General features: G+C 46.1%; 2 protein-coding genes across 6 annotated transcripts in view; one reads left to right on the top strand and one right to left on the bottom strand.

The window, feature by feature from the left end:
* RASSF5 (Ras association domain family member 5) overlaps positions 1–10,964 on the top strand; it is a 35,506-nt gene extending 24,542 nt beyond the window's left edge. For all 3 annotated transcript variants that reach the window (XM_076358273.1, XM_076358274.1, XM_076358275.1), the window contains 4 exons: positions 4,228–4,341; positions 5,935–6,232; positions 6,623–6,738; positions 7,964–10,964. In XM_076358273.1, the coding sequence (XP_076214388.1) occupies positions 4,228–4,341; positions 5,935–6,232; positions 6,623–6,738; positions 7,964–8,116 (681 nt within the window). In that variant the 3' untranslated portion in view covers positions 8,117–10,964. The remainder of the gene's footprint in view (positions 1–4,227; positions 4,342–5,934; positions 6,233–6,622; positions 6,739–7,963) is intronic.
* Positions 10,965–11,034: 70 nt separating this feature from the next.
* On the bottom strand, positions 11,035–24,314 carry EIF2D (eukaryotic translation initiation factor 2D). Of its 3 annotated transcripts, XM_076358271.1 has the most exons (16): positions 24,219–24,314; positions 23,021–23,211; positions 22,243–22,326; positions 19,994–20,084; positions 19,215–19,322; positions 18,279–18,568; positions 17,950–18,067; positions 17,451–17,496; positions 16,637–16,740; positions 14,555–14,713; positions 13,733–13,822; positions 13,533–13,628; positions 12,455–12,575; positions 12,134–12,308; positions 11,944–12,028; positions 11,035–11,106 (listed from the first exon to the last, which is right to left on the bottom strand). In XM_076358271.1, the coding sequence occupies exons 1-15, from the start codon at positions 24,272–24,274 to the stop codon at positions 11,958–11,960; spliced, it is 1,800 nt and encodes a 599-aa protein (XP_076214386.1). In that variant the 5' UTR covers positions 24,275–24,314; the 3' UTR covers positions 11,035–11,106; positions 11,944–11,957. The 3 variants fall into 3 exon arrangements, with proteins under 3 accessions (XP_076214386.1, XP_076214385.1, XP_076214387.1); XM_076358270.1 differs by lacking the exon at positions 11,035–11,106 and having other exon boundaries at positions 11,761–12,028; XM_076358272.1 differs by lacking the exons at positions 11,035–11,106; positions 23,021–23,211; positions 24,219–24,314 and adding an exon at positions 20,834–20,999 and having other exon boundaries at positions 11,761–12,028; positions 22,243–22,306.
* Between the last annotated feature and the right edge of the window lie 268 nt (positions 24,315–24,582).

The following is a 24,582-nucleotide window of genomic DNA, read 5'->3' as shown; positions in this document are numbered from 1 at the left end:
CAGGGTGCTGGAGGCTGGGCAGGGGTTTGTTGATGGAGTTGTGCAGGGACACGGTGCGAGACCTGTGACGTGGTGCCACCAGCACCGTGTCCCTGAGCCAGGCTTCCCGCTCCTGCTGCGAGTGATTTAGGTTCCCTGGAGCATGAAGCAATTAGCGTCTGCCGTGTGCCTGCTGCGGAACCCCGGGGACCGGCACCGCTCCAGGCTGCTGCGGTCCTGGGTGCACCGTGCGTCCTCCATGGAAACCGGGCAGCGTCAGCGCGCGAGCTGCCCAGAAAGCTTTTAATTGCTGGCACGCGCTGTTTTCCTCAGCTGGAAACATCACAAGAAGGGAGGGACTTGCCCCGCTGGAGAGAAGCAAATTGCAGTGACGGGGACAGACTGAGCCGCTCTGTTTGCTTTTGCCGTGCGTGTCTGGATGGATGCTGGTCTGCACGGGGTTGTGTTTGTGCCACGGATGAAGTGTAGCATACACGCGCAGCCTGCCTTACCGCTGCAGCTGTGCCGTGCAGCTACAAGTCTCTTTGCATGCAGGAGGGGACGGTCCCGGGGGTCTCCTGGTGCTCGCTCGCTGCGTGACTGGGGTGGGGGCTGGCCCTGGTGGGTGGCAGCATGGCTGTGCCTGTCTCCAGCGCTGTGAAACGGGTAACGTGAGGAAGTGGAGTGCACATCTTCCGTTAACTTAAAGGGAAGTTTTTTTGTTGTTGTTGTTCATTTTTTTTTTTTTCTTTTCCCCAGCGCTACTTTTGAAAATTTCTACCCTTGGCATTGTTTTTAAAGACTCCCACACCAGCCCAGCACCTGTGTGCGGCCACGTAAGACCTATTGCAGTCACTAGATTGCAGTGAAGCGTGTGCCTAAGGACTTTGACAAATTGTGGAGTTGAAATTGCCATTATGATAAGTGGATGTTTATGTGCAAGTCTTAAATACCCCAGGAAAGCTTTGCTTTTGTTTTCTTACGGCACTGAACAAGGAGTCTGTAATACAATGTCAGTGTTCCTCCACTGGGTCACTGCTCCAGATCTGCATTTCGAGAGGTCTCGTACTGTTTGCCTGTCTCAAGCAGAAATTGTGACCTCTCACTTGGGAATTGCTTGAATGAATTCGGGGCTCTCCGAGTCCCAGGACTTGTAGCCGTCTTGCCAGATTGCAACCAGGATTTCAGTTTGTCCTGTGCTTGATTCTCCTCCTAAAAGAAATACATGGGTAGCCTGGGGTGATACTGGCTTATTTACAGCTTGCTGCATCCTGGTCTCATGCGCTGTGGGGCTGCCTGGGAAGAGACAGGCTTTGCTCCCAAAGTTGCTTTTTATTCCTTTTTTTTCCTTTTTGGAGGTTACAGGTTTTGTTCTGTACCGGCCTTGATAGCACATCCCTTCACGCTTTCTGCTCTCCGCTAATGCTAACTTCTGAGCAAGCCCACATAAAATATGGGAGCGCTGCTTGCAGTTTCAGGCAGCGCTGGCGAAATGTATTCACAGCCTGTCTCCGGGGAAGGTGGTGAGTTATGGAAAGGCAGCAGAGCGCTGCGCTGTGAAATACGGCCCACTGAGCGTAGTCCAAGACACACGCAGGCGTGTTTGCAGCAGGTCTGGATTTTGGGATGCTGAAGGCTGTGCTTTAGAGGAGACCTGCTCTCCTGGCTGGCTGGAAAGCCCCTCTGCTGAAGGGCTTTGGGTAACCCTGGCTAAAGTGGTGTCAAACCTTGAAGCACAAGATGAGCCTCGTGTAGGGAGTTTCCAATGGTCTTGTGGCAATAAAGTCATCGAGGCTTCTTGAATGCTGCTGTTGGACCCACGTCCCGCTGCCGGCGAGGCAAGCGGCTGAAGAAGCTGGTGAAGAGCTCCAGTGATCGTGCAAAGAAATGAACAGCGCGTATTGCTGCAGGCTGTAATTCTTGCTGCTGGTTTGCATCCGGCGCCATGGTTTGGCGTGATCGGCGTCCCTGGGCTGGAGACGTGCTCAGGGCAGGAGTTCAGCTGCGGTACCTCGCGGGGAATGCTGCTCAGTCGTGTGTCCTCACAAGCTGCCCACAGAGACCCACGGTGCAGTCAGCGCAGTCCTGTCCTTGCAGCAGGTTATTTCCCACGAGGAGACCCAAAGGTGGCTGCTGGGCTTTGCCGTGCAGCCAGGGAACTCCTGGGTTAGTTTAGCTCCCTGTATTTCAGGTTTTTAATAGATTTTCTTAGCCCACGTGTGAATTTGAATTTACTTCAGGGTCACACAAGTCCTTGCTTCCATCTCGCTATTACAGGAGCCATTAACTCTGCAACAGACTGCTCCAGATGGATGCTGAAGGTGGGTGGGTGCTTTTGTTCTGAGTACATGCTTTGGGCTTGGTGTTGCCGTCCCAGGGGATGGAGATGGGATGCAGGGGGTGTCCCCCAGAAGCACTTGCTGCCTCTCTGGCCGTGGCTTGGTAGCTTTAGCTTTGTGTTCTGGGTTTCTCTCCCCTCCTTACCCCCCCTGCGTGGTGCAGGCAAAGCACCGGCACCCAGGGACAGCCCCAGGAGCCTCGAGGGGCTCTGCAGCTGCCGAGGCTGCACTTGAACTCTTAGGGTGCGAACATACAAAATCCCTGCCTGTATGTGCTGGCGCATCCTTTCCTGCCTTCCAGCAGGTTTTTGGAAAAGAGCTTGCTGGTTCTTGTGTTCCCGCAGTGCCTGAGCGTGCCTGGGCTCTGCCGTCACGCTGGGCACGATGGTGGAGGATCGCATCCTGACATTTTGTTTCCAGGGTGTCCGTGGGCCTTCGCAGCCTGTGCCGCGGTACTTGGGCAGATGGGAGGTGGGAGCGTGGCTCAGGCTCTCGCTCGAGGCTGCTACAAACCTTCGTGACTGCAGAAAACCATCTGCAACTGCATGTTCCCGGTGCCTCGTCAGGGCCTCCCTCCTGGCTCCCCCAACACTGTTCTTGCTCTCTCCCCGTCTTGCGTGTCCTTGGAGAAAGGTGGCCGGCGTCCCGTGAGCCTTGCTTGCCTGCCTTCGGGGCTGGGAGCGGGGAGGCTGGGTGGCCAGAGATGCCTCCCTGGGGCCGTGCAGGAGCAGTGGGGAGCAGGGGCAGGCAGGGCTCGACGGTGGTTTGCATGCTTTCCTCCAGCGTACCCCAGAGATGCATGCTCTGGCCCTCTTCTGTAGAAAGCACCTTACTTTTCCCCTTTTAGATGGCCTCTAATGGGCACCGTGGTCCTGCTCCCCTCTAGTGCAGGTCTTGCAGCTGCTCCGACCCCATGGCAGCATCCTCCTGGCTTGGACTCTGCCCCCCCCATCCCGAGTTAGCTCAGCCTGTGCTGCTGGCAGCACCGGGCTCTGCTCCGGCACTTTGTCCAAACTCACTCATTGCCTTTCTGCTTAAACGCTCTAAACCCTGGGTTGCATTTGGGAAGCTCCCACGAGCTGCCTCTCCACAACGGGATCGTGTTTTCCCATTATTCATTAGCGACATTTCCGTGCACAACCTGCAGGTAAAGCCCACCTACGCGCTGAATCTGTTGCTCTGCCTCCCAAGAGGAAATTCTCCAAAACCTGGGCGAGCAGCAGCAGCCGTCGTCCTCCCGGCAAGCCCACGCGCGGGCAGACGCCGAATGGTTTCTGACATGGGCTGGGATGCCTTGACTGGGTTTGCAGTGACTTGATTTATTAGTCACGCAGCCGGCTTGCTGCTTGTGTGATTTTTACTGCTCTGAGCTACAATTTCCAAAGCTAAGGAGGAGTAATCCAGCAGAGATTTAACTGCAGGTTCTGCCTGGGTGAATCTGCTGGAAGCTTGTTGAGGAGCACCCCAGGTTTTTAAGGGGGTGCCTGGCTTGGGTAGGCAGAGCCATGAATACTGGAAATAGGATGTGATTTTTCAACTGCATTGCAAGAAGCAAAGAAATGCTCAGCAGGTGCAGGTGGCTTTTTTTGAAAGCGGGCTTTAGAGCTTTAGAGGCTGGATTCTTTGCCCTGGTTTGTACTGGGATGTCTTTACTGCTCTGTGCCTCAGTGTCCCGCTAACCGGTGGGTTTTGTGTTACCCTCCACTGCCTGTTACTGGTGTACAGAGGTGGTTTGGGGCAGGGACGTGGCATCCCGTGCATTTAGCCTCTTGGCCGTAGGAACCATCTCCACCTGCGCCATCGCTGTTAGCGTGAGCTCAGGATCCATGCACCAAGCAAAAGCAGAGCTGAACAGATGCGGTGTTACCCAATATATAAAACAGCTAAAGCCTGTCTCTTCTGATTTCAGAATGTAACACAAAAAGTAGAAGAAGAAAAACCCGAGCCTCCGACCATCCAGGAGATCAAACAGAAAATTGAAAAATACAATGCAAAAGTTACAAACTGCCTGTTGATGAAGCTGGTATGTATCGGGCTCTATTTAGGTAATACGCAGAAAGACCGATGCTAGTTCCTCTGGGCTGTGAACTGAGCCAGGCTGTAGGAAGGCATCTCCAAGGCAAGAGGGCTTGTGGCTGTTGAGATGTTCTTGTCTTCCTTACCTGATCTGCTTTTTCTCCTGCTTGGGTTTCCTTAGCGTTAGTCACTGACACTTGAGATAACCCTTCCCTGCCTCCGTCCCTTCTCAGCTGGGAGCACCGGCACAGTACTCGCTGGCCAGCCTGTGCTGTGAGTGACTTGCCACAAATGGATGAGCCCACGTTGCTCTCGCGGGGATGAGTCACGGTAAAACTCGGGCTGTGACGCTGCAGTTCAGCAGCTGTTGCAAAGTGGATTTAGAAAGACGAAGTGTGTTTAGAAACACAAAGCCTTTCTATAGAAAGAGATGCTTTTCTCCTCTGCCACTGCCAAGCTTGTTTAAGCAGAGGTCTAAGAACCACAGTGGATGCCTTATATTTTGAAGCTTTGATTGCAAACTTGCTTATCACCACCTGTAAAGTAAAGCCTTGATGGTGTGTGGTGAGAAGACAAGGAAATCACCTCTTCTACAAACCAGAGTACTGCAAAGGTACAAACTTCACGGCATCTTACAGAGAGGAGGAAAAGCTTCTTAAAGAGTGAAATAATTAAATTGTAGAACTTCTAAGAACAGCAGCTACGTAACTCCCTGGTGCTTGCTAACATCTGAAAATAAACCTGAAATTTATTTAAAATAGTAGATCTTACAACAATTTCCCTTGTGAAGGCTGCACAGTAATTTCTGCTGGAACGGCTCACCCGTTGATTTTTATCAGCCCTTGACTTGCGGAAGTCATTTGGGACACAAATCTTTACTCGAGTTACTTTTCTTGAAGCTTAGTGAAAATACAATCTTGAGACTTGATACAGCCTTGGGACTCGACTGGGCTCAGCCGCTGGTGGTGGCCCTTCGGTGGGACCGCAGGCCAGTGCTCCTGGCACCTGAGGTGGATCCCTCGGCTTGTTCCTGCCTGGCACCCATGGACGGACTGTATGGAGCCAGGCTTTTCTCTTGATTTTTGCATTTTTGCAGAGCTGAGGGTAGGGTAAGGGACCTGTTGTGAGACAGGCTGATCTTGAATGATGATTTATTACATGGAGATGTGAGAATCCCGTAAGCGGGGAACAAAATGTGAGGAATACGGTTGGGAGATCCTGCTGAACACAAGGGGTAGAGACCTTTCCAGAGGCTTCAAACCCTCACTTAATTGCAACTACAAATTACATGTAATGGTTTCCATAACTGACTTGTAGCCGTGTTGGTTTTAAATAAGACAAGATCGCACAGATGCGAGGGAGGGATGAGTCATTACCGAGTGGAAGGAACAGGAGAAAATCAGTAGTGACTAACCCGAAATTACTGGTTACTTTTTACATGATTAATAAGAAACCCTCAAACTCCTAGCAGTGCCGAGGGGTGGAAAGTCCTGCAGTCACCCCTGCAGGCTGCAGCACTGTAGACCAGAAAGCCCCTCGTGGTGGGGGGGAAGGACTGGAAAGGCTCCCCAGAGCCTGAACCCCCTCTCCTTTGCTTTAGAACGACGATGGGACATACACAGGTTTCATTAAAGTGCATTTGAAACTGCGCCGCCCCGTGACGGTACCGGCAGGGATCCGGCCGCAGTCCATCTACGATGCCCTCAAGGAGGTGAACCTGGCTGATATGACGGACAAGAGAACCTCCTTCTACTTGCCGCTGGATGCCATCAAGCAGCTCCACATCAGCAGCACGACCACAGTGAGCGAGGTGATCCAGGGGCTCCTGAAGAAATTCATGGTGGTGGATAATCCTCAGAAGTTTGCACTTTTCAAGGAGATGCGGAAGGATGGGCAAGGTGAGTTCGTGCCCTCGGACCCGCCAGCTTTCCTGCGGCTGATCAGTTTGCCTACTATTTTGTGTGACAGAAACGTCGTCAAAGCATTCATCTAGGACTTGGTGGGTGGTGTGGCAGGCAGGCAGTGCCTAAATGTCAGATGAATAAATGGCCTGACCGCCACAAGAGGTGATGCTGCTTAAGCTAATGGGGAATTACTGGTTTTCAGAAGGGGGCTGAAGTCCCCTAAGACCTAACAGAGATCGTTATGGATCTCTGATAGAGAGTCAGCTATTTCCACTATGATCCTGAGCAGCACGAACCGCTTTTACATGCTCTGATTGACCTTCTGAGCTTTCCTCTGCCCTGGCAGCCATGGGCTGACTGTGGATGTCTGCTGTCCCCTTGCAGTGCTCTTCCAGAAGCTCCCTCTCACCGAGTATCCCCTGTACCTCCGGCTGCTGGCGGGCCCCGACACAGATGTGCTCAGTTTTGTGCTGAAGGAAAACGAAACAGGGGAAGTTGAGGTATGTCGGTGACTCTTTCCCTTGGTTTTTACATGAACATTAACAGTGTTGTGGAGCATGTGGCAGCATTGCAGAGCTGGGAGATGTATGGCACGCAAGCAAGGCTGCTTCCCTCTGATTGGGCTGGGTTTACCATACGAAGGGTGATACCAGCTTTTCTCCAAACTTAAATTATCAGCTCAATGGACTGCTTGTACCTTACTTTTAAAAAAAAAAAAAAAAAAAAGGATCCTTCATTGCCTCTCAAGTATGTTGATTTTTAAAAAATTTAAACTTGAGCTGTGAAAATGCTGAGGCCGGTTTTGATGGCCAAACCATAATCTGTTTACAGAACCAAGCAACGCCATCCCAGAGTTAATCCTCCTCAATAATTAGATTGGCTAAACACTGTTATAAGTAATCCACTAATTTAAGTAGAAGCCAGGGACACTCAGGTAATAAATTCGCGGTCGGTTTTTGGTGCAGTCATGCTCCCCACCACGATGAAGGCAAACGTTGGGAGCTGCCGCGGGATTCTGCCTCACGTGCCGGGAGCGGCTCCGTGCCGCGGGGTGGTTCAGGACGTGCCGTGCCACCGGAGGAGTTGGACTGCGGTTGGTAAGGACGCCGCAGGAATGCCGGCTTCCCGCGGCAGCGCTGAGCAGACATAAAGCAGTGTTTATTAAGTGATCGCAACCATCAGCCTGCGACCTGCCTGTTCCTCGCTGTCAGCCTGACGTTGTTGTAGGTGACAGCCGGAGCAGCCAGTCTGCTGGCACCCCGTGCCAAGAGCTTTGCTGAAGCTCGAACAGTTTTGATGGTAACTTTGCAGTGAAGTGAAGAGAACTGGCTCCTGCTGGGCAGCGTTGCCTGCTGGGACCTCGCTCCCCCTTCGTAACGAGAAGTGCGGGTGAATGCTACGTCAGTTACTTCCATATGTATTTCAGTTCCTTAGGGAGCTGTGTCACCTCTTGCAGTGGGAGCTTCAACTCACCTGAGTAAAGATAATTTCTATTAAATCTACAGTCTCAGGGGCTCAGGACTGGGATGGCCCTTTATGCTGTAGCCCATTATCCCGTCTCTCTCACAACATGACGCTGTGAGATTAAGCTACCCGGAGATCAGATACGTGTTTAAATGTCTTTTTATTGTTCCTCTTCACAGATTCAGGGGGGAGAAAAAAAACACCAAACCACAAAAGCAATAAGGTGAATGGTGTGTGCTTACTTTCCCTCTGTTTCTGCAGTGGGACGCATTCTCCATCCCAGAGCTACAGAACTTCTTGATGATACTGGACAAAGAAGAAAAGGACAAAATCCAGCAAGTGCAAAGGAAGTACGAGAAGTTTAAACAGAGACTGCAACAGACCTTGAAAGAAGCCAGAGGCAAGCCGGGATAACTCTTTGGGAGGCACTGGGCATCAGACTAAGCTAGATACTATTTTTAAAATGAAAAGACACTTCTCAGGACACCTTACAATAGTCACTCTCCCTCTTCATCCTTCCATTAAGGACTGGCTCACAGCACCCATAAAATCAACATACTGCATTTTCTTCTTATCCCAGGACCAGAGCCAGTCAAAGAACGGGAAGCCTGTTTTAAAACTGTGCCCGTCAACAAACCAAACACAGCTGCTGGTTCGCTTTTCAGCTGTACCATCAGATGGAAAAGCTTCGTGGAAAATGCTGTGTTAAACCCAACAGGAACATCTACTGGCTAATGTTTTGAGCAGGGTAACACTTGCCGTTCACGCTCCCCCCAGCAACTTGCTTGTTCTTGTTCGGAGGTGCTGCGGCTCATTGCGTGCGCCCACGTGGCTGAGTTCTCATTTCGTAAGTAGAGCACAGGAAGCAGCAGATAAAGCAGAGGAGGTGGTTGCACCAAACCATGTGGCTGTTGCAGCTGCAACCAACACCGGACGGACTTGTTCAGGGTTAAGATAGCCAGGGAAATGTAAAGTTATGACACCCAAGGCAGCTGCAACACCCAAACAGTCTGTTAGTAAGTATTATTGAAACTTGGTGATATTAATTCCAAGAAAAGTCATCCATTTTGATTCTCATTAACTTCCAATTTTGAAAACAGATGTGAATCAAAGCAAATACCCCTGATGCTTAGCTAAGCTAGCCAGTGTTTTACCCGTTTTCTACTCTGTAGGAACTGGGACCTATTTTTTAACAAATTGTGTTTGAAAAGTGTAAAGGTGATGGTTGGGCCGTGGGCCGACGGTTCAATACTGAACGTTTAGCAATACATGTCCAATAGACTAACCCAGGAAAGCTCAAAACCCCCTTTCACAAACCAAACTGATTTTGAGCTATGAACAGGTCTGACACCGAGGGAGAGGAGCTCCGACCAGGGCCAGGGCGTGGACGTGGCACGAAGAGCACAGGCTGCCTGCGTGGAAAAGCCGTAGCACCAGGAAGAGTAAGGGAACCGTTAGCCTCAGATGCTTTCCCCCCGCCACTCTCTCATACCATGCTTCCTCCTGCTAACCCTCCTTGTACCGCTCCCCCACCACTCCTGTCCGTCACAGGCCATCCCCTCCCTCCCTGTGCCATTCTGTACGTGCGTGTTCTCCTTCCCTCCCTCCCCACTCACAATCGGTGCTCTGCCTGCAGGTCCAGGAAGGTTACCAGGTTTTGCTCTCTACGTGGAGCTAGGAGAGGAGAGTAAGTTTCTCTCTCCCCCCCCCCCCCCTCAGGGCTCCCACTGTCTCTGATGCACGCACTGCGCATCCTTCAAAAAAAAATCCTTGAGCTGAATTGTCAGTTACTGCCATAGCTCTAACCAGCGACCCTGATCTCGCTGACGCCATGCAGCGATCGCTGAAGGGCAAGGAAGGCTCCAGGGGTGCCAAGCTGAGAGAGGACGGTCCCCGTGTTTGCTCTCAGTGCTTTGTAGCGAGCACGCTGCGCGCAGCCAGGTTCAGTCTTCCCTCTGGTTACACAGGACACCGCAACAAGGCGTAAAGAGAAAAATGGAACGTTAATACTAGCTGGATTCAGATGGAGCATGTGAAAGGGTTTCACACTGACTTGATGAACAAGTGTCCCTTTGAGCTCACTGCAGACTGCTGTGACCCTGCCTGCACGAAGTGGGAAGGGAGACAACAGGTTATTGGGTAACAGAGACAACATGGAAGAGTCTAAAATTTACCTCAGTGCCTTTTTTTCCTTAAGCGTGAAAACTCTGCATTTGGGCTAAGGAGGAAGTTGGAAGGGGCTTTTGTCAAGAGCCTTGTCAGTCCTGACCCCCCATTTACCTAAAGTACTGTTGTGATGAGGCTGCTTTTGTCCGTAGAGGGACGAGGAACTGTTTTTGTTTCCTTCTTGAAGGTGACAGCTTGGGATTTCCTCCCCCACCCCCAGATTTATACTTGAGTATGTTTGTTTATAAACCATAAGAGAGAAACCGCATCACTTAAAGCCCCTCGGTTTGTATAAATGCCACTTTCTGCAAGCTTAGTTCCAGCTCATGTTTTAGTCAGTAGTGTAAAAGGGTTTGCTAACAAACAGGGCTATGGCCTCTGGCACGCAGTGCGGGAAGGGCCTCCCAGCTGTACTGTACTCTACGCCCAGATGACCTTTAACAACGTGGCGGCAGCCCAACTAGAGCAGCAGTTTTCATGCTCTGGGGCTGTTTGTCCACTTACAAGAATACTTACGACTTCATTATGCATTTGAGAAGTAATTTAAATAACGTTTATCTAGTGTTTTGAGTCTTGAAAGCACGGTATAAATACTTCTGTTCAGTCAAGAGCAAGAACACTGTAAAAACTGCCATTGGTTCTGAGAAGTAAGAGCCAGACGCTTGTTTTTAAATCCCTTCTCTTTCTGGCTAAAAGTTGTAAGATTTCTTTTGTTGTTGTTGTTCTTCTCCTAAGAGTTTTGGTGACTGTCTCCCTCTCCCCTCCTGGAACCCAGCATGTCTTTGACATTTTGTAGAAGGCATGGCTTCTTATGCAATTACCGTGAATGCTGCTGAAAACCTCCTGCAAAGGGGAGGGCCGTTTCTTTTGGTTTTTCAAGATAATGGGGCATTTGAGGAATTGGTTGGTCTTGAAACTCATATTCTCAACAGTCAGTTGAGCTGTGTCTAGGATAGAAGTATTGGCCCCTTCCTTAAGCGCAAAATACTGTTGGCAGTGCCTTTGATTAGTATATTGTGTTGCCCAGTTTGTGTGAATTTATTTTTCATGTCTACTGTAAAACATGTAAAATAACGTGTATAGAATGGAATAGTAAAGCTTCTATGGCAAAGTGAAATGCATTTTTGCAATGCTGTAATTTATTTTTACTACTCCATAGTAATTCTATGGCATTTTTAAAAAAAGTCTCACTTCCAGCTTTTTTGAAGGTTCTGAAACTACTTGTTCATACGCAGATACTGTAAAAGACAACGATAATAAAACTGTCAGTAATTAAAGAAATCTCTTTAACGTCTTTTTCTGGCGCCCTCCTGTGGAACTTTCATGTATTAAGTCTAAAGGGAAAATACAGGAATCCTTCCTAGAAGTGAATTTACATTTCTTAACCCCACTGTAAAGTGCTTAAGCTTCAGCTAAAGTGGTACAGGACATCCACCCCTGTGAAACCTGACCAAAGTGTTCATTAATCTTAATATTTTAGCTGGATTTGACAGAACTGCTACCCATGTCTACCTGTGGTAAATTACAGTTAATGTCATACATTAAAATGTATTTATATATAAAAATAATATAAACCATAAAAATCCAGCTAATAGAATTCATTCTCAGTGCTGAAATGTCTGATATTAATATCTGGAAATGTTTAAAAGGTTAAAATGTAAACCCAAGACTGGTTTGTACTTCTGACATACGCAGTCTATGGCACAACACACTGGACTGTTCCAGGACGATGTGTTGGAATGTACTTTGCTTACATTTCAGTGGAGGTTCTATTACCATGCCTTTGCTAAAAGATGCAAAGCAAGAATGTTAAACTAGCCAAAAGCCACTGTAGCCAGAAAACGAGTGCACCATTGGAACTTCTAGGAAAAATATATGGAAAAGGATAATGCTAGGGGTTTTATTCAGCTTTTTATTTTTATGAAAAATGAACAGCTGGAGCAATATTATTATTTGGGTGAATCCTAGACCTTGTAAACATCCAAGACTCATTTTTCAATTAATAGGGCCTGTACATTATCCTTGATTTGTTGGCAGAACACTTCTATAAATAACGAGATCTGAGTAACTCTTACAGTAGATTTTTCTCTTACTTCTTCCGGCCAAGCTTTGGAGCCTTCTCAAGGCCTTGAATATATTTCCGAGGTAGCTGGTATTCTTCTGCAACATAACCAAGAGTTCACTTCAGGTAAATATTCAGAGCTCAAGAATTAAAATCTGTATCTTGCTATAACCAGTCCCGGCCCTGTTCCAGAATAGACTTACCTAGCAGCATCTTGGCCAGATGATGGATTTGGTTGCCTTGGATCTGGACCTGAACTCTGTCTTTTGTTCCTGGTACTGGGGTGATGGTGGCACTGGCTTGTACTTTTTGTTGCAGAATGTTGGCCACACACTGTGGGTCTAGACCATACAGCTCAAGGTTCTTGATAATTGTCACCTACAGGTTTTAATAATTATTGCAAACATCACTGCTGTAGGTATTAGCAAGTCATGTCCCATTCATCCCAGAAAAACGAGCTGCCAAAGCTGCTCTCAGAATCTGGGCTTCTGCGCAAAACCCTGTGATTTTAGTTCTCTTTTTACCTTCTTATTTGATGATCTCTGTGCTATGGCTATGTTGATGGGTTCAATGTTTCCTTTCCTCACAACAGGTTCTTGTCCAAAAAATGTCACCTGGTGTAAGGGCTGCAGTCGTTCAAGGCACCTGAACAAAGTTTACGTATCCAATTAGTCTATACAGTATGGCAAGGCTGATGTTAACTGTGCTTTTCCACTGCAGCCTCTCACAGGTTTTTGAGACTACACGAAAGCCAAGATTCTATGTGTGAGAATCTGTATCTTAAGAAGATAATGCATGATGATCTCATGCGAAGATTTGCATCCTAGCTATTATTTAAAGAAAGGGACTGACTAAAAAGAAAGCCAGTCTACTGACTGGCAAAAATTATAGATTAGGTTGTTACTGGTAAAATTTTATAAATTGGTTCTTGTAAAGGAAAACCTTCTTTAATTTTGTCTTTAAGCTATTGTTCAGCTGTATTGTTCACAGATCAGAGAAGCAACTTCACTTTAAAATTCAGCATAAACTGTGTTACTGTCGTACGAGCAAACTTGGCTTCAGAAATAAAGGAAGCTGCTGGAGGTACCTCAAGCATTGTGTGATGAAGAAGCTCAAGGCAAGTAAGACATTGGGGACATTTCGGCAAAGTTTTTCAGTATATGGAAACAATGGTCTTGTGTCAGATACTCAGGCGTCTTGGATCTAAAATGTGGGTTTAGGTTATAAATGCAGAAGTTGTGCTGCACATAAAGAGCAGGATGACTACCGTTGCCTAAAAAGGGCATGTTCGGCTATCTATTGCAAAGGATGGCTTCATAAATATGTACATACAGATTATACACAGAACCAGGCACTGTTTGTTTAGGAAGCTTTCCCTGATCAGTGGTTAGCAGGTAAACAAAAAACCCCCAACAACAGTTAATGCTAGATGCTGTTAAATGGTGAAGAACGAGAGATTCTTCAAGTGAAGGTCTCTGGATATTTTTTTTTTTTGTGTTACCAGTAGGGAGTTAGAACTTAAGTAGCTCCATTAACATGTGGCTTTGAGTCGCATGCAATGATCTGTGTAATACTGAAACACTACATTGGGAAAAGAGTCACCTGCTCAAGAGGTCATCCCATTTAAGGTTTGAGATTTCATCTTGTTCGGATTTATCTAACAGGCAGTCGCACAGAATGGCATTCACCTTTACAAAGCTACAAAACAAAAACACTCATTAGAAGCAAACAAATTCACTTTCTTCCTCTAACTTCAGCATCTCCTGTGGAAGCACGGTAGGACAACTTCCACGTCTACTTACTTTTTGTTTGTTTCATCAATCAACTCATTAGTCTTCACATAGTTAATGATGATGTTTCTCACCTCACTGCTTGAGAGGATGCTGCCTTTCCTAAAGAAAAAGAAAACTTTTTAACTTATTACTTTAAGCAGTTAGGTGTTGAATTCTGTCACTAAGAGAGAAGACAGCAATTACCCTGACTACATTTGGTAGCAACAGCTCAATACTGAAATACATCTGCTAGGGAGTGATTTCTTGTTACACCTCAGCTGCTGTACACCAGATAAAAGCCTCACAGCAGTAATTACAGAGACTCTAAAACCCTTGGTTTTGGGAGCCTAGTTTGGAAGGATGTCCCCAATGGCACCCCTAACTTAAGGGGACTGTGGATAACTTGTACAAAAGCGCTTAGCTGAAGAAAGGCTGCCACTGAGTGCTATCTAAACTACATCAAAACAGACAAGATTAGGGCACAAGGAGGCAAGTGAGTTCTTTAAATTATCTGGGCATCCTCTTTTCAGTAAACCATACTGTGGGTGGGCAGAATATGCCTTATCCAATGGCAAATTAAGACAATCCAAGTAAAATGTATCAATTTTGACACTTGAGCTATCACCTCCTTAGCTGTGGGAGAAGTGATGTGAGTACTTGCTGAATGCAGCTGTCACAGCCTCTTATCTTTCTTCCCTTTGCGAAGCAATGAATATATTCTTGATTCCCATCACCTTTCCTGCCAGCATCGCAGGGCCCTCCCCATGAGGGCTAACAAAATGGTAGCAGCATAGGTTTGTTAGTCTCTCTCTTCACCTAACAATGGTTTTGTTGTACTTTTCTAGTGCTTACCTGTGTCCAGATTCCTGAAAGAGCGGTATCATTTTTGTTGAGACCCCATAAAGTGGAATGATTTCAGGAGCGCGGTACACTTGTTCTCTGTCTTCACTCTTGCTGTCTTGGGCAGCAGAGGCTGAAGAAAATCCTTCAGGTACTGCAAATGCCTTAACGCTGAAATGAGAATTATTTGCTGTGAGTGAAAGGGATTGAAACATATTACTTCCATTTCACTGAGAAACTAAAACCTGGCAGAGTTGTGCAAAAAGCTTTCTGGTCTGTTGTATAGTATGTCAGTTCCTCCAAATGCATTCCATTGCAGTGGGGGCCTGTGTCTGTGGATTAAAGGACATGATGAAAGAACAGTATTTGGAGCATTAGCTGCAATTACTAAATTTGTCTTGTACACGTTTCAAAGATACACATAAATAAGCACCTTAACTCAGGTGACATTAAACACTTTTCACTCTGAGTAAAGCCCTGTATGTTGGGGAAAAAGTAAATCTCTCCAGCTATTCTAAGCATATTTGACTCTCATAATTAGAGACGACTGCCACAATCCAAATGATGCAGCCCCATTCCATAGAATTGCTAGAATTAAATTAAAAAAAACCAACAAACAAACTGTACTCTCCGCAAACGTACAGACATTTAAAAGCTGAAATGATTCTTTAGTGGCCATTGATAAAAGACAGTTCTGGAAGAGAGGGGTAAGAACCGTACCAGTGCAGGAGCTGAAGTCTCATTTCATTGACCAGAGCTGCAGATTCTGTGCTTAAAAGTAAGAGAATTGACAAACTGAGTTTGAGTATGCCTGTCTCTTAATGATAAGGCCAAGTACAAGGAGAGAAAAGTTAATGCAAAAAGTCAAAGTAATTCTGCTTCTTTCCAAATGCAGAAGAGAAGGTATGCTTGTATCTACAGAAATATTCTCCACTCCATTAGTTGCCAAGGAGATGTTCTATAACAGGAAGCCTCAGGCCCGCTGGGAAATTCCAAGAGAGAGCTGATGTGCCGATATGCAGAAGAAACAAGTAGGATGCTCTTGACGTGAGGTAACTACTAATCCTTAGAAAGATAATAGAAACACCGATATAGAGGAATCGGGTAATAAGTAACTGAAAGGCTAAGAGCATTTGTGGAAATCAATATGTGTAATGGAAAAGACAGCAATTTTTTTTTTTTTTAATTTTTTGAGATTATAACTTTGGCTTCTGATTTTGCAAAGTGCTTGATTTGATCCTATATGACATTTTGAGACTGTAGTTTCACGAGCATTTATTCAGCAGCAGTGTATTCTTTTTATTGGAGTTATTGTTTAGACAGGTAAGTTCACCTGAAAGCTGAACAATGAGTTGTCCCAGCACATAGATGGAATGGAGAGAGGGAGACCTGCTTAAACTGGAAGGGCATAAACCAGTCATACCATTATAGTCACTGTTAAATAGATGGAAAACTGCCTGATGGGTTTCAAACCTTCTTGCCTCCCTTCTCCCAACAACAACAAACCCACACAAACTATCAAAACACTGTCAAAGGAATGTGCTTTTTAGTGACTGCTAACAAGCTTGATACTATAACTCTTTTATTAGCATCCAAACTGGAAGCCAGAAATTTGTCACTGTAACACTGCAACAAATTGCAATGAACTGAATCCTCCTTAATATTTTCAAAGCTGTTTCTCTGGAAAATTTGTACACCCACTACAAGGATAAAGAGCCATATGCAACTTCCAGATCATTTAACAGTCCTTTCTGATCTTAAGTTCCATGGATGAATGCACAACTAACAAGAAAGGAAAGGTGGAAATCATGACACTGTCATTAGACTTTAAGCATGCTCAGTGCCAAGGAGTAAAGAAGGAAGAATATAGTTCACCTGGAAGAACTTTACAAGAGCAGGAAACATAAGCAATGTTGTATAGAAGCAGGGTATAAAACCCCTCCGTAGCATATTAAGATTAGGAAATGAGGGCTGCTACAGCTAGTCAGAACAGGAATTCAAGCAGAGTATAGGTAATAGAGCTAGAAGTAGCAGATTCCGCTCCCTTCTTTCCGAGACTACCAACTCTTTTAAAGACTACAATATTCTACCTACTCTGGATGTTTCCAGTCCACTTCCACGATGCTCTCCACACCTTTGTTCAGCTCCTTCACTTGTAAGATCTTCTGGTGCTGCATACATTGCAGGAATTTAGAGAACTGAAGGAAGCAACAATCAGAAATGTAGAGTCAAGCGTTTTAAATTCCTGTTCATGTGTTTCTGACTGCCCCAAAGTCACATGCCAAATCAGAAAAACTTCTTTAAAAACAAAAACAACACCCCCCACACACCTTTGCATCTCTAAACACAGCAATTGCTAAGGAGCAGTGAGTGCCTCTGTCTGGCTCTAAAACAGAGTAAGCAAGTGTTCCTCCTTTTGTAGGTCTGCCATCTGTGTGCTCTGTGACCTTCTTAGCCAAATCACAGTACATCTCACATGGACTACTGTGAGATCTTTGGCAACGTGCTTTGCCTTTGCTTGTCATCTACACAACAGGGACAATATCATCTCCTTTCTCTTCATTTTTGTTCGTTAACAGCTTTAGAAAAGGAATGGCCTCTTCTTGCAAGTAATTGCACTGTCCAACAAGATCAGAACCCTTTAACAGCTATCGCAGTGTACAGTGGCAGATAGCATTAGCTGCATTCAAAGCAGATCACTGCTCATGCTTTCAGGACAATCACTTTTCTCGCTGGATCCCACAGGAGCAGAGAGTTGAGGAAAAGAACTTGGCTTTTAAGAACAGCTTCTAGGGTTTTTTTGTTTGTCTGTTTGTTTTACTAACACTTGAATAATTTTAACTTCGAACTTTTTCTCTCCTTCCATTTCCTATTTAAATTAATCCAAAACCCAACAGAAAAGTCTCACCTTCTTATAGCTTGATTTCTTTATGTCCAGTTGCTGTCCAGCAGGGCTATAAATGGATTTTTAAAAAGTTCTTTAGTTATAAGTCACCCTTCATTTCTTCTTAAATCTTGCTACTTATGCTAGAAGTTTCTTAACAGTGGAAATACGAATCACACAGAGAAAGAATTACTTCAAACAAGCTAATAAACAGATCATGATGAGTGAAACTAGTGCTGATGTTCCTGTGGGTAGGCAAACAGCCATTTAAGCGACTAAGCAATCTTGAAACAAATGTCAGCCAACTCAGGTTAGCTACCAAGTGCATATCCTGGTCTGGACAATCCTTACATTAAAGTATTTGATGTAAGAAGTGAGCATAATCTTAGATAACCTTAGATAAGGACTGAATTTTACTTTTGAGTCAAAAACTTCATCCTAAACACCACACTTGATCTCCACAGTTTTAAAGCCAAAAACCCAGTATGCAAATCCAAAGACAATCTTCTTTCTTACCACATACCAGCATGAGAACATATGGCTGCGTAGAAATGTGCTGGTGAGCAGAGGGAGATCTGACTTCTTTACTTTGCATTTTAAGGCATGGAAAAAGCACTGACTAAATAATGCATCCATTTGCTCTGCAGGGAAAAAAAGGACAAGCAAGCCGTGAGTAGTCTGTCTTTCAGAACACAGCACTCAGTTCTTTCAGACTGTCTTTCAGATCACACAGAACTGTCTCTACCCCATTCTCGCAGTGAGCTGTCCAGAATGTACAGTAATCTAGATCGTGGGTATGGGCTTCAGCAAACCAAAGGGGCATAGTTTGGTTTCACGTGTATGCAAAAATACCTTGTGGAGTCCTGCTGTCTTCAGCTTCCTGCTGAACCTCTGTGTTGGCATCTTCAGCTGTTTCTGCACCTCTGTTCTCACTGAGTTCCTCCTTTCCCATCAGTATTGCACAACTGTCTCGCTCCTTCAGGCTCAAATCACCAACGTCCACATGCTGCGATGGGTCAGTGGAGAAGCTGACGACGGGCTCTTTCCCCTCCATCTCCTCCTCATCTTCAGCACTCTCCTTTTCAGCAGAATCTGTTACCAAGGGAGCTAGGGTAGGAGGATAAGATTTGTCACCATATTCCCTATAAAAGGAAGAAAAAGCATAACATAGCTTTCTGTTTCCTGCTTTGAAACCCATAGGACAATGAACAAATGTCACCCTGATAAAAGGCACTGGCAGTTGCATGGATCTTTTTCCACATTCTCAAAACTATAAAATTTATTTTTAACTCATCTTTCTCCATAAACTCTATGTTCCCCCATGAATCTTAACTTAAAACTGAGCAGACTAGTTGAATCCAAATGCAGAGCAACTAATTTATTTGGTTGAGACTGGCACAGTTGACCGTTTTTAAGCAAAAATGATTCAAAGTTCACTTTTTATAGAACAAGAAGATTTTCTAAAATCAGAGTAACAGGGATGTTCTAGCTTCATTTCTATAATAATTACTCTCAGGTTGAAGGAACTGAATCAAGTGAATAATTTTATATATCTATTTCCAATATGTATATAACGGATAGATGTCAGGATAGGGACCTGCTTCTGTCAGAAAAGTGTGGTCATCAAAAACATGTAGCTGAATCCTTAATAATGGTCATATCTAAACTGTACCCAAATAACTCAGTATGTTGAACTGACAGATTAAGCCTACTGGGGCACAGATTTTGATTTTAGTAAACACATGAGACTTGTTATACATTTTACCAAATGCCTGGCAATATACCCACCAGAGGTGATCCATGTACGTATGCAACACAGCAAAGCCCTTCCCTTTCATTCCAGCAGCCAGCATCTCCGCAGTGGACATAGTGGCAACTGCAACTGCTACTGGAGCTCTGGGAAAAAAAGGGAGTATTACAGCAGGACAGCACAAATACACTGTGCTACTTGGACAAAGGCAGACTGTGCCATTGTGATATACTGAATTTCTTTTACGATGTCCTCGTTCCTTACAACCTGCTTTTTTTAAAGTATCTAGGTATTTTCTGGTTATCTTTCTGGTATGTAAAGTCTTCCAAAGAATCCCAAGGATACGTGCAGCTGTGATACTGAAGTGAAGGTTGTGCAGTGACACATTCTTCACTTTAATAAAGTACAAGAAGCATATGCACTGCCAAAAGAGACTAGCAGTGGGGGGAAAAAAACCCAACAGTTTTAGCACTGCTCCCTCACTCTGAATTTCCTCATAGACAAAAAGACAACTGCGCAGAAACAGTCTTTTGTTAAAAAAATTACTCTGTTTCAAAACAAATCTACCAGTTGTGCCCCCACAGGTCCAAAAGAACCAATTTGCAAAGCTGTCCACCTGAGCTCAAACATATCCTAACCCAGAAACTTAAGTGGATTTTTTTTCTGCTGTATTTTCCATTGTTTAGGTCCACAGTGCATCAAATGCATGAGAAAGTTCTGTTTTATTTCCTCAAAACCCCCAGAGTCTTCCTGTAAAAAATAGCTTCATTTCTTTTTTAGTTTCTAAGACAAGATATGAATAAAGAATCCTCCGTACCTGTTTCCCAAGAGGGTGACAGCACAGAGTGTGCCCCGTTCTACTTGAGGAAAGCCAGAAGATGGCACTACAACTCCTGGCAGCATCAGATCTGAAGAAAAGAATAAAGCACATCCATTTCTCAATGAAAGACTCAGCCACTACCTCCTCCACCCCCATCCCTCCTGTTATTCAGCAAAAACACAAGCCTCTTAATAGCTGAGCACATGCCAGCTAAAACATGATTCTCCGTCTCTCCTAGTAAGGCAGCACTTCTTGCTACCACCCTGTGGAGTAAGGGATCCAATTCACAAGGGTGCTGGGCACATCCAAAAAAATTGCAGAAGAGCTAAGCATGCTCAGCCCCTTGCCCTGCCAGGCCCGAAGGGAGTACTGTTTTTAACAGAAAGGTATGAGCTCCCAGCCTAGAGAGCATTACTCTTCATTAATGACATGGAAAGAGAAAGGAAGAAGATGTGTCTGGAACTACCCACTTACTCTTCCCTGTCCCAAGGGCAGGTTATCCCAGCAGCTCTCTTCCCAAAGAGAGAATTGCCTAAAACTTGCCGCTGCTGACCCAACCCTCCCGATCTGACACAATAGCTGCACTCAGCTGTGAACTCTCCTCAGCATGAGGAAGCAGCCTTAACCATCTCCTTGCTAATCTGGACAGAAACAATTCACCTCGTTATGTGCCTCCTTCTGCTTTCCATACCTGGGAAGAACAGACTGGCATGTGAGTAAAGAACAATTTTCCATGCCCCACGTATGGCGTCACATTATCACCAAATTATGTAAAGAGCATCTGCTCTCCCTCACAGCAGCTATAATTGTCTAGAGCTTGCAGTCTCATGGACTGACCTGTGTTCCACGGTTTGGTTTTGAAGGCATCTCAGTTTTTTCTCAGCATCATAGATTTAATGTGTATGCTGAAGAAGCCAACAATATTTTTCCTCCCATTCACTGTCACAACTACTTTCAACAAATCTAGAATGAACTCTGCAATTGCAACAAAGGCTCCACATCTCTGAGGACAGAAATCAAATAAAGACCTTAATGTGACAAGGTAAGCAGCACGTGTATATTATGTAAATAACCAGGGCAGACAGTAAATGCTTGAGTTCACAGAACAGATATCATGAGTAGCACTACCTTGCTTCTCCTCTTTGTAACTGAATGCTCCCTAAATCTGCTCCCTCCCTCCACGCCTGTAGCACTGGATAGTCTCATGCCTTTCCTCTTCTTTCTGAGACGTGGCTCTACCTCTCCCTCTGCCTTTGTTGGCCATTGTCTCGGTGGCCAGCTTCTTATCTTTGGATCGTACCCAGAGGTAGCCTGGTTGCCATGGGAGATGAATGACCTGCAGCCCTCTTTCATCAATGTCCTTCCCCCATTAGCAAGACTTTTTTTTCCCAGAAACTAGGTCACTGCAAGTCAGCAGCAAAGCTTGCTCAGATGTCTATCACAGCTACACATTCAAGCACTTTATTTCCCCAAAAGCAAACCAAGCAAACAGAGAGACTTGAGTTCTACTTTAGATACTGTGTAATGGAAAAAAGACGTCTCTTTCAACACATACACTTCCATTTACAGACTAAGGCCGCAACAGCTGCAATTTAATCTTTTTCTGGTTGAGCAGTTCTGCAATTTAAAGTTTATAAAGACCTGATTCTCATGAGTCCGAACTGCATCCAAAGCAGGTTCCAGAAAATAGACTCCTTTCTTGTTAGTCTTGATCCATAATTAAGTGGTAGAGCCAGTAATCCAGGAATTCAAATCCAACCTCACCTGCACAATCCACAATTTACTTGACAGTGATTGCAATTGTAGGTCCCAATATGAACTCACTTCTTATCCGTAGGTTAAGCTAGTTCACCTCTGAATTGACAGGAAGCAGGGTGGCAGCAAAGGAACTCAGCTGCTCAAGGAAAGTTATAAAAAAGACTGACCAATGACACAGCCAGTTCTGTGTCCCAATTCAGAGTTGCTGATCACCCAGAGAAGATATTTCCAAATCTGAGACTCCCACATGGAACAGGTTACTGCATTTAAACAGCTTAACCTACTTTGTTTCATTCACAAACTGTTTCACAGCTAATTTATTTTCCTTTTTAGGACATCACCATGAATTACTTTGTAAGTACTTATTCTTTATACTTTTTTTTGTTTTGTTTCAGGTACATTTTTGCCACTGGGACAGATAACATCAAAAAAACCCTGAAGGCAACTCCTTTTTGCAATGCAACATGACAAAGTTCTAGTCCTCTTACCTGCTCCTCCTGCTAGTTTCTGTAGCACAGGGGGCCATGTTGAAAAAGCAGGGAGAAGATCTGGGTAGACCCACAGCGTGTACACTGTCCCAAAAGAGAACCAAATTTAAAGATGCATCATTAAGAACGTCCCTAGCTGTTGCTTCTTCCCACCTTTAAGACTAAGCAGTACAATACTAACCACAACTAAACACTCTCCTGTTACTCGGGTAATCAAGAAATCTGAAGTCAGAACAATCCTACAATAATTAGTAGATGTGATGGAGAAAAATAAACTGCTAGTTCATTCAAGCTCCTGCGAATTGTTATAAAGGATATAGATAAATGTTTGCATTATTTTCCTTAAATCAAGGACACTTTGAGCTAAAATGCTACTCCAACAGGGAAGAATTGCTGGGTATGGGAAAAATAAAAGCATAGAATATCAGAGCAATTCATTGCCTAATTCCAGGGCTGCCTGGAAGTAGACATCATGCTTCTTGGAATTACACCTTGCAGTGGACAAAAGAGAGAAAAGGGGCTAGGATGCTAAACTATGACTTAAAAGACTTGTTTCCTGGTTTCTAACCCCTCAGCACCTCAACTTCCCTTTTTTGCAGAAATAATCCAGAAATGCCACTGATTTCACAAAGATGTTGGTAGAATAAATGCATTAAAGATTATGAAGTGTACCGATACTATAGTGATAAGTACTTATGACAGACACAGGAAATCTTTTGGGGAAAGGCTGGTGCCCAGTAAGTAAAGAGGGGGGATTATTCTGGTCCGCTCCCCATACCTGTTGGATACAGAGCTTTCTCGATTTCAAACAGTATTGGGTTCCTGTTATTCATGTAAACAGTGATGGCCTCCCCTTTGTGAGAGTGTATTTTGATGACATTAAGCTCTTCCTTGTTTGGAATAAACTCAGCCAATTGTTCGGCACTAAGGTTAGGAAAAGCTGCTGCAACATCAGTTCGTAGTTTTCTCCTGTAATGATAAAATCACAAATGTGTTACAAAGCTGTCTAGACCATCCCTCAAAATAATTCCTAGATCGGTAGTTACTATTTTGTTGGCTGTTCACGAGATTCCCACTTTTTCACAGAAGATAATTTGAAGCATTTGCGTCCAGGTTTACAAATGAGATAGTCGCATGCTGGAAGAATACTGGGAGAAAGGCCAAGTATGCTTGCCCTGCTCATATTCTTCCTTAAACATCTGCTTACAGCTCCTGCTGCTGTCTTTGCCTCTGTTTTGCACTGTGACTTCATTACTGCTCTGAGCTCCTGAGCACAAATCTGGGAGTGTCAGACTTGCTCAGCCCACAGGCTGGGCACCTACAGACTCCTGCAGCTCCGGCACGGAGGAGCAGGGGTGCAGCCAGGTTTCCCTCTCCCCCCGGTTTTGACTGATGTTTAAGACACGGTGACCATGTCATTAAGGCACTCGGTGGGTTTGTCATTCACAGACGTGTCAAGTGAGTGTCAAGTGAAGATCGGCAACTCAGCCTAGCATCGCTACACAAGTAAGAGGATAAAAGTAAAGAAGGGTCAGCTAGGCCTCGACATTACAATTCATTTATGTCTAGTTTAATGACGACAGCACCTTCAAGCGAAAAGTGCGTTTCATATTCGGACCGGTAGTTCACGTTTATCACAAATCCAAGGTGAAAGCAGCCGCAGCTCCCTGCCTGCCCCGAGCCCGTATCTCTGCGGGGGCAGAGCCGCCGCGGCTGGGGAGGCCGCCGCTCGCACCGCCGCTGCCCTCGCCGCCTCTCCCGCGGCACCGAGACCGACGCCGAACCGTGGCGATTTCAGGCCAACACCGCCGCGCCAAGGGCCCGCCGGGCAGCGGGGACGCGGCGGGTCAGGCCCAGCGCGGGAGGCGGGACTGAGCCGCTCCCCTCAGCGGAGCGCGGCCTCCTGCCTCCGGGCCTTCCCCCCTCGGCGCGGCGGGGGGCTCCGGGCCCGGGCCCGGCCCCGGCCCGGCACTCACCGATCGGACCCCTTGATGGCGGTGTTGGATCTCACCCGGAACGCCCTGGAGAACATGGCGGGCCCGCGCCCCGGCCGGCGCCGCGCTCCCCTCAGGCCGCGGCAGCCGCCATGGCGCCGTCCCGCGGTACAAAAGCGTCCGGGTGGAAACCGCCTCCCCGCGGCCTCGCTCGGACCGCCCGCTCCGGCCCGGCCCGGCCCGGTCCCCCCGCGCCCACCGCCCCCGGGCCCGGCGCGGTGCGAGGGCCGGGGGTCACCCCCGCGGTGCGCCTCGGCTTCCTCCGCACGAGGGAGGCGATCGCCGTGAGACCTCCGGAGGCGTGGAGCGCCCGAGCCCGCGGGTGCTGCGGGGTTTATCCTAGCGG

Source organism: Aptenodytes patagonicus, chromosome 22, assembly GCF_965638725.1.
Source record: "Aptenodytes patagonicus chromosome 22, bAptPat1.pri.cur, whole genome shotgun sequence".
Taxonomy (NCBI): Eukaryota; Metazoa; Chordata; class Aves; order Sphenisciformes; family Spheniscidae; genus Aptenodytes; species Aptenodytes patagonicus.
This window is presented reverse-complemented; position numbering and strand designations above follow the sequence as displayed.

Excerpts from the sequence above, each read along its gene's own strand:
- EIF2D (XM_076358271.1), bottom strand. The coding sequence starts at position 24,274 with ATGTTCTCCAGGGCGTTCCGGGTGAGATCCAACACCGCCATCAAGGGG. Across the intron at positions 16,741-17,450 it reads AGAAATCAAGCTATAAGAAG|TTCTCTAAATTCCTGCAATG; the intron begins GTGAGACTTTTC and ends TGCTTCCTTCAG. Across the intron at positions 14,714-16,636 it reads GTGGACTGGAAACATCCAGA|CGTTAAGGCATTTGCAGTAC; the intron begins GTAGGTAGAATA and ends TTCTCATTTCAG.